General features: G+C 43.0%; 1 protein-coding gene across 1 annotated transcript; it reads right to left on the bottom strand.

Moving 5' to 3' along the window:
* Positions 1 to 310: 310 nt before the first annotated feature.
* Positions 311 to 7,613, bottom strand: b4galt7 (xylosylprotein beta 1,4-galactosyltransferase, polypeptide 7 (galactosyltransferase I)). Its single transcript, XM_079249536.1, has 6 exons — positions 7,107 to 7,613; positions 3,759 to 4,103; positions 3,409 to 3,634; positions 2,867 to 2,950; positions 2,673 to 2,777; positions 311 to 936 (listed from the first exon to the last, which is right to left on the bottom strand). The coding sequence occupies exons 1-6, from the start codon at positions 7,157 to 7,159 to the stop codon at positions 781 to 783; spliced, it is 969 nt and encodes a 322-aa protein (XP_079105662.1). The 5' UTR covers positions 7,160 to 7,613; the 3' UTR covers positions 311 to 780.
* Positions 7,614 to 9,083: the final 1,470 nt, after the last annotated feature.

Genomic DNA, 9,083 nt, shown 5'->3' on the forward strand with positions numbered 1-9,083 from the left:
ACGTTACGTCAGCGTCACCTTCCGACTTTGATAAAGATAAAACTCCTGCATGTGGATGTGGTGCAGCAGCAGGTCAGCCTGAAAAGCTTGGATAAGACACATTTTACTGTGATTGGTTCCTCTGTAAGCAGAAACAACAGATTCTTTCCTTCCTGGAGAAGCTCGTCCAGCAGTCAGCGTCTCACATTTACGTCCATCACCACAGACAACAAACCAGCGGCAGAGTCAGTAACTCATTACCGATCTTTATTAGGTATTTTTCATTAAATTATCAGAAACTACATCAATAAAGAGACGCAGCAGAGCCGTGAAGTCTTTTTTTTTTTTTTCCTTTTAACTCTGATCATTCTGTTTCCACTATGGGAATAAAATAAGGAACATTTGGCTCCTCTTCCTTCAGCTGTGAAGGGTTAAAGTCCACATTCGCCAACAGCAGGTGAATCCAGGCGGCCATTCCTCCTGAAAATGTTCCCACTGATGACTTCTACATTTTTATCATCGTCTCAGATAAATAGCATTTTTTTAAAAGCCGCCGTCTGGACTTCCAGACGAAGCTGAAGCTTCCTGGACCCTCTTGAGAGTTCTGCCCCCGCTCAGTCCGCAGGGAAGACGTGATGAAGGCAGCGCGGTGAGTTCACTGACCTGTCAATCAGCACTTTTATTCTACCTGAAACGTGGCTTTATAAATCCTCACTCAGTCTGTAGCGGTCCGGCTGATTCCAGCGTGGCCGTCGTGCTGGTAACTAAACCGTTTCCATGACAACCAACCCCCGTTCCCCTCTAAGCCAGGAGACACCAGGGCGTCTGGCTCTGGTCGCACAGCAGTTTGGTGTTGATGATGCTGCACGGAGCGCCGCTAATGGTCAGCTCCTGTCGGGACTCCACCTCGTACTGAAGGTTCGTCAGCCCCCCCTCAGGGTCCACTTTAAACTGTTCCTGCAGGACGAGGAGGAAGAGGAGGAGGAAGAGGAGTTTAACACTTGGAGAGGTGGAAATTATACTTGTTTTAAAAACTACAGAACGCCGAGCTGGCTCCAGTCTGAACCAGACGAAGAGCTGCTGCTTCCTGTCGATCTGAAGATTGTCTTTCCACACGGCGACGAACAGAGAGAGTGTTTGCTTCTGCTCCCAACTTCCCTGTGCTCGCTTCTCTGCACTGGCTTCCAGTTAGTTTTAGGACCCAGTACAAGATTTTATTGATTGTTTTTAAAGCCTAAAATGGTTTGGCTCCCTTGTATCTGGCAGAGTTGTTACATCAACATGCTCCAGCCAGGACTCTTAGGTCCTCTTCTCAACTATTACTTAAAGGTAGAGTATGTAAGATTTTCAATATTTTCAAAATAAATTAAAAAAATAACTACAATCATAGATTTAAACATGTAGGTTCCAGTCTGTCCATATTTGACGTGTTATTAAATTACAAGTTTTATTAATGACAAAGACCCTTCTTGAATGTTTTCTGACCAGTAAAAAATAAAGTACTTTTTTTCCACCAGTAGGGGGAGTATAAGCCCATTTATTGCAGAGCGGCTCTGAGCTACAGCTCACAAGCGATTCCTGCCCTCATTGGAGCTGGAAAGGAGGAGGGGTGAGGGGTCAGTTTTGCTCATTACTGCCAACCTGTGGTCGTTTGTGGAGGTAGCAGTTTTGTGGTTTTGCTCATGACCTGGTGTTTGCCACCTGGTGGTGGAAAGAATCGCCTTGAAATCTTACATACTCTGCCTTTAAGGTCCCATTGGCCTGATTAAAATCCAGGGGTGATAGAGCCTTTTCTGTTGCAAGCTTCCCCTTCACATCAGAGCTGCTCAATCTGTTTTTGATTTTAAGTCTGTCTTTAAAACCCACTTTTTTGCGCTGGCATTTGGTCATACCGGAGCTTTTTTCTCATGTATTTTAATTTTTACTTTTATTTTAGATTTTTAATTTGTGTCCAGATTTTTTTTTTTTTTAAATGTGCAGTGTTTAATTTTAATTTGTGGGGTGTGTTGTTTGTTGTTTTATTGTTCAGCACTTTGGGCAGCTGCAGCTGTAGAAATGTGTTATATAAATAAACTTGAACTTTAACAACTTCTTAAAAAAGCTACCAGTACCGGGGACACAGAGGTCTGGGAATGTAGAGAAGATTAAAACACTGACTCAGTTCCACGTGATCAATACGATGCATCAGGAAAACATCACAGGTCAGGCTAATCGAACACCACCAGATGTTTCCCCGGCGCCATAAGAACGGCGAACAAACCCTGGAAATAACGACGTCTCCTCCACCGAAGACCTCCTCAGTCCCTTCTACATCGTAATGTCTCCTGTATTGTTTTTAATTATGCTTATTTATTTCTGTGTCTTGCACAATGAACTGGCTGCACCTTCATTTCACTGACAGCAAAGAATATTTTATTCTGTTTTATTCTATTGCAAAAAAAGAGTTCGGCACAGTAGGAAGTGTTTTGTTCTGTTGGATGATAAAACAACATAAGATGATGATTCAGGACAGATTCAAGCTGTCTGATGTTGTTTCACCCAAAACTATACACCTTCAGATGGGTCGGGGATGGCTGACTGAATCTTACAGCTGACTGGCTGCATGTTGAACTGAAGAATTGACCATATAAAGCATGACTGCATCCAAAATCTGAACATTTCTAACAGATCTGATCAGTTTCAAAGTGCCATACCTGCTTCTGAGCGGCGACCCGCTTCTGGTCTCTCTTCCTCCAGGCCGGGTCGTGGATGTGGAGGAAGGTTTTGTATCCTGTCGTGATGCCGCTCGGTCGGAAGAGCTGCAGAAGACACATCATCATATTTCAGCTTTAATAAACAGAGTCTAGATTCCGGTTTGGCCTGTCTGCAGGTGAGAGAAGAGTTTTACCTGTAACTCAGCTTTTCTGAGCCGCCTATAGAACTCGTCATCCTCTCTGCCCCAACCCCAGAACCGGTTCGACATCCCGTTACACTGCACACACACAGAAAGAGGAAAAATAATGTGTTTAGCCAAAAAAACAAAACAGTAACAGCAGATGTGAGAGGTGAGATGACCAGCAGGTAACTGGTGCCAGACCAGCGCTGAGGTTTGTGGCCTTCTTTTCTGCGAACATTTTCACCTGAAAACACAAACTCAGGTGGTTTAATAATAAATCCTGCCTAAATGCAGCTCTCATTACACCTGAACAGGTGAAATATCTCAACCAATCATCAGCAGGGAAAAGGTTCTGCATGCGGCATCAGCTTCATCGTTCAGCAGGGGAAACAGCACCACCTGGTGGAGCGTTTGGATCACTGCATCACATCTAAACCGGGACCTTTCCAAACAGAATAACTTATAGTTTGATGGGTTTTTTTTCCAGATACCTTTTTGGAAACAGACTTTAGAAACGCTCAGAATGCCTTCTAGGTCTAAGACGGGTTTGTTACCATGTGGTAATGCCTCTTAGTGAGCAGCAGGATTCCTCCCACGTAGGTCTTGTAGTGATACAGCGGATGCAGCTCCGGCGAGGCCACATGGAACGGCCCGTCTGCAGGAAAACCGTAGTCCAGAGCCTCGTTCTGTGGCAGCAGGTCCACGTCATGCATGGCCAGGTAGTCGGTGTCGTTCCCACTCTCCAGGTATCCCACGTTGATTAGAGACGCTCGATTAAACCTGAAAAGAAAAGAAAAACACGTCAGAGTCCGCTGGTTGTCGTGGAACCCTCCACCATCCTGCTCTGGACCCAGTTGGAGCCCAGTGTTGTGTTCTGGTCCCGAGATGGACGCGGTTCCCTCACCTGTAGTGGTCCACCTGGTTGACGACGAGAATCTTGTGGCGAATCTTCTTCTTGTTGAGAAAAGTGTGCATGAAAGGAACGAACACCAGCAGCTCCTCGAAGCGTTCTCTGAACGGGACCACCAGGGCCAGTTTGTGAGGACCCCAGGAAGGGTCGTCCGCTGCAGATGCCATGTGTTCGGCCGGGCAGGGCGGCGGTGGCGGCGGCTGGGGGATGTGCCTGGCTTCGTGGGAGGCGGAGGACATGTCCCCTGAACAGCTGAGCTGCAGCCAGAGCAGAGAGACCAGCACCAGAACCATGCAGAGTCCAAACAGCTTGTAGACCGTGCACTTCCCTGACAGCAGCCTGGAAAGAACGGGAGGGCGTTAAAGGGGTCTGGGATCTGGTTTCATCATGCAGAGCAAAGACAGAACCAGAGCTGGACGTCAGAACCGACATGACATCTGACGAGCTTCGGGGAAGTTCACCTTTAACCTTTGTGAGGAAAATAAAGCAGCAGCAGCTTCCAGGTCGGATCTGAAATACGCCGTTGTGTTTAAAGTCAGTCGAGTTTAACTAACCTCCTTTTTTCTGCCTGATTTTTCACATTCAGTTTGGAAATTCCTACTTCCTTCGTCCACTGACTGACCAGCTGGTTCCAGCTCAAACCAGATCTACAAACACCTCACAGTCTGGACTCAGCGATCCCTGGTTCACACCTGGAGAACCAGATCCGGAAGAGAGTCGCTCCACCTTTACAGTCCACACAAACATCAGGATGTTCTTCCAGCTCCGCCTGATGAGAAGAACATGTAGCCCCTCCTGCGCTGCGAGAACACCGACAGGTCTCATGGTGCCAAAACCCCCAAGAAATGAAGACCACCGACGGTCTTCATCACTCAAACTGCTTCTGTTCTGGGCCCTCATTTGTAAAATGGTGCGTAGCAACGATGACTACAGGTGGCGCACGCACGTTCCACGTCAGTTTCCATCTACAAATCAGGATCGACACTAGGGCTGGGCGATTAATTGATTAATTCGAATTTGCTGTTTATTAGGATTTATTTTTATGAAAATTTGGATTTGTTTTTTGCCCCGCCAGCACCTTTTGGGCTTCCGTACCTTATAGTGACATCAGCACACTCCTGCTGGTTTCCCACAGAACAGGGCGGCTGTAGCTCAGGAGGAAGAGCAGTTGTCAAGTTGGGGGATCGATTCCAGGCTTCCCCTAACAGGCCGAAGGTGTCTTCCTAGGGCAAGACACTGAACCCCAAGCTGCCTATCGTTGTATGAGTGTGTGTGTGAATGGGTGAATGTGACAAGTAGTGTAAAGCGCTTTGGGTGGTCTGCATGACGAGAAAAGCACTATAGAAGTACAAGTCCATTTACCATTTACCACAGAAATGCATAAACACAAGGGGCCAAGATGGCGGCTGATGACTATACGCTAATCCCAACTTTCCTCAAACTTTTGTCAAAGAAGGCTCTTACAAAAAGTGGTGATGTCAAATAACTCATTTTCTAAACGTGAGTGAAAAAGTGAACCTATTCCTGCTTATTTCACCAAGAAAACCTTGTGCAAAGAAAGGAAAAAATGTAAGAAGATACGGCCGACAACATCGTGGCAGTGTTGAAGCTAGCTATTGAGGAGCAAGGGGGCACAATCGGTAAATCTATCGAGGAACTTAAAACATCGTTACATGTTGTCGAGCTTGACGTTCATATTAACGTTCCAGATCCAGATTTTTTTTCGTCAACATCAAATAAGCATTTTACAAATTTTTGTACATAATGGTAATCGACAACATTTTGTGTGGAAGTTTATATATGATTTGGAACAAATGTCTCAGATTTCCCACTGTTTCTTTGGTTCTATTTTTCTGCAGGTGGTGTCGCCGTTTCCCACCAGGGTCAGAGTTGGCGTGTAGGTCGGGACATTTTACCGCCAAGTCGTGTTTTCATAAACCCATACAGTTGACAATAATTTGCACCCGCTGGATTTTGTGCGTGCGACTGCTTTATAAATGAGGTCTTTAAATGTCTTTCCAGCAGACCTGGATCCATGCAGGAATTTGCTTTTATTCGACCCGGCTGATCTGAGACTTTCTCATTCCGAGCGGATGACACAACGACCTCTGACCTTTTCCTTTCAGCAGTCTGGACTGTGAGAAGCTGCCACTGATGTCCGTCTCATCAATGCTTCATTTATCAACATCGTCACCATAAAACATAAGATTTCCAGTTCCAGACCAGTCAGAGGTGAAACTGTTCAACCGTTAAACATGGAGACGAGTCCAGACGGGTTTGTGACGTTAATGCTGATCATGCGTTCACACAGCAAACCAGAGTTTCCCAGACTGTGGCTCACCATCTTTGTGATCAATCACGAATTTCTCTAATCAATCACATCAACTTGGTAACTTATTTTCTGAAAACAGTAAGCAGCTTTCTCTTCATGCAGCAGCGGTTAAACGTGTCCTGGAAGTCTATGTGGGATGAAAATGTCAGGATTTATGAGTTAAACGTAGGATGAATAAAGGTGACGACCTCGAACCGGTGCAATGATTCAGCTAACCTCCAGTTTATCCTAAAGTTCTGGTTACGACACAAACGGCAGGAGATGACGTGACATCACAACATTTAGTCTGAACTTATTCAACAACTTATTAAAACATAAAATCTCATCTGCAGCAGGTCACAACCAGTAGCCAGTAGCATCCCTCCTGATACCAGGGATACTATTGATATCTGGATCGATCCAGATACTATCGATTAATCACTATCGTTCCACCCCAGCGTGATGAGACTGACGGTTTTCTTGCATTTTTGGCAAAAGCCAAAAACGTGATTTTTGTTTTTTTTACATCTATTGACTTTTCATCACACATACAAATGCCAGTTTTGCAAAGAATAAGTTGTTTTATTATTCTGTTACACTGTTGAGTTTATAAGTATATTTTTAAAACAAATAAAAAAAAGCTGGAATTAAAATTTCTCAGTTCTTCCATTTTCTTACAAATGCTGCTTTCGTACATAGGTACACACACACACACACATACATATATATATATATATATATATATATATATATATATATATATATATATATATATATATATATATATATATATAAAAACAAAAATAAAAAGCAAAATAATTCAGTTTAACACAGAAAAATGGCAGATTTAAAAAAGAAAATCAGTTGTCCATGTGAGGGAACCGGACAAGTGATGAACATAGGAAGTTTTAGGACTTAAAAACAAATAAAAATAAAAAATAAAACCGGATCTGTCTGGAGGAAATAAACGGAATGTGAACGTGGTGACATCTGGTTTAAGTCTGAAGGATGGTGAAGACATGACTTCTTACCTCCTCTCCTCTTTGAAGTAGAGCACAGGTTTTCTTCTGGATGAGTACATCATGTTTACAGACTGTCAGCTGATCCCAGGCAGTAAAAACAACAACAGCAGCAGCAGTGCGCATCAGAGGAGCCACATTTCTCCTCCATCCCTCCTCATTTGTCGGTGTGGACGGAGACCAAACTGTCCTCCATGCTGGCTCTCTGCACACCGCTCAGTGAACCGGTAAAGGCCATGTCCCGAACCGAACCGGACCGGTTCTGGACGCGTTAGTCGGGTGGAGCTAACAGGCTGCTGCTGCTGGACACGTAGCAAGCAGCGGTGCACACGCACCGCCGCTCCGGGTCCGCACGCTCTGATTCCCGGCTTTGTTTCGGTTCAAGACGCGACACTGTTTCTCATCCACAGCCAATAAACATTTCAGTCCGTTTTATGGCTGCGGTTTACAGAGCAAGAAACGTCTGAGGAAATAAATTAATCCAATTATTCTCTGGCAAATTTGCGACAAGGCGTTAAACGCGAGTTCCAACCTGTATATGAATCCGAGAGAAACAAAGGGTTTGCTAAAGGTTCCTACAGGGTTTCTCCCCCCCCCCCCCCCCCCCCCCTTTTTTTTTTAACCGCGTCAAGAAAAACTAAACGTACTTAATTTCTTTATGTACTGTTTTTACTAACAAAAACTATTTTTTAAATGTTACAATTGTTTCTTATATAAAACATTACACAGGAAAGTAATATTTGCCTTACAATATTTTGTATGCATTTGTTTAACAACCTTTCGCAAGAACTACACTTAAAGAAATTAATAATTCATTGGTTGGTGTAAAACCGAAATAATTTTTTTTTTTTTTTATCAGTTTTTTGCATACAGTTTTAGTATGTACTCTATACCTGTGTTTTGTTCTTAGTGTTTGCCGTAGATGATGCCATCCAGTTGGTTTACTTTGAAATGCGGATTAGGTAGGATTTATGATTCTTCTTCCTAGTCCAATTTTCTTTTCTTCTTTAACATGAAATGGACTACAATGGTTGTGTAGCAGTTGTAACTCTAGAGTATATTTTCTGTAGTTTTTTGGATTTGCCAATGTATTATGGAAAATAAAAGAGAATAAAAATGTTGAAATGAAAAAAATTAAGTATGAAGTATATCAGCACAACAGCTTCAATAAGAAAACCTTTACTGACAGGAAATAATCCAATGAACCATTTAAACAGTAACTTTTTTAATTTTATTACATTTTGCAGTCAAATTTCAAATTGGTTTCAAATATATTTCCCCTCAAAATACAATAATCATAAAAACCTCTAACAGCAAACGAACCTTGTTTTGCTGTGAACTTTGAGAAAAGACACTGCGGATCAGTCGCATCCTTCGAAACAAAAACCTTTATCCTGAGTGCAACCTCTGAGCAGTCTCACGTGCACTCTAACATATCACTTCAAACCTCTCTTCCAAAACAAAAGCAAGAAAAACCTCACCATGCGATTTCAATTCTGCAACAAAATATCTTTTAAAACATGGAAATCAGCAGATTCTTAAAAAAGATCTAAAAAAATAAAAATAAAAAAAAAAACAGGAGGAAAAAAAGAAACAGGAGGGTTTAAATGTCAAGTGTGTGCCGACAAAAACCTTCAACTAACAGGTTTAATCAATAAATGACAAGTTACAGTTTTAAAGATGAAAAAGATCCCAGTTTGTATTTATGGCAGAAACTGGATCAGAATGGCTTCCTGAAATGTTTATTCTGGATGTTTGCTGTCAATCTGCAGCTCTGAGGGATCGTCTGAATTTTACATTGGAAACCGCAGACGGAAGAATAAAAAAATAAACATCATCACACAACGTAGGAGAGGAAAGGTTCTGCTTCTCGGCTGCAGGTTTTTCTGCAGGATAAAATAAAGAACGAGGTTCACAATCTACAAAACCTTTTTTTTGTCGTCCTCTTACTCAGACGAGTCAAACATCCGTCTGTGTTCATCTGCTGCT

Source organism: Telmatherina bonti, assembly GCF_933228915.1.
Source record: "Telmatherina bonti genome assembly, chromosome: 12".
NCBI classification, from domain to species: Eukaryota; Metazoa; Chordata; class Actinopteri; order Atheriniformes; family Telmatherinidae; genus Telmatherina; species Telmatherina bonti.

What these genes read in the sequence shown, in the direction of transcription:
- b4galt7 (XM_079249536.1), bottom strand. Translation starts at nt 7,159, where the DNA reads ATGATGTACTCATCCAGAAGAAAACCTGTGCTCTACTTCAAAGAGGAG. An exon ending in TCAGAAAAGCTGAGTTACAG is followed by an intron (nt 2,778 to 2,866) that starts GTAAAACTCTTC and finishes TGTCTTCTGCAG; the next exon opens with CTCTTCCGACCGAGCGGCAT. An exon ending in GGGTCGCCGCTCAGAAGCAG is followed by an intron (nt 937 to 2,672) that starts GTATGGCACTTT and finishes CTCGTCCTGCAG; the next exon opens with GAACAGTTTAAAGTGGACCC.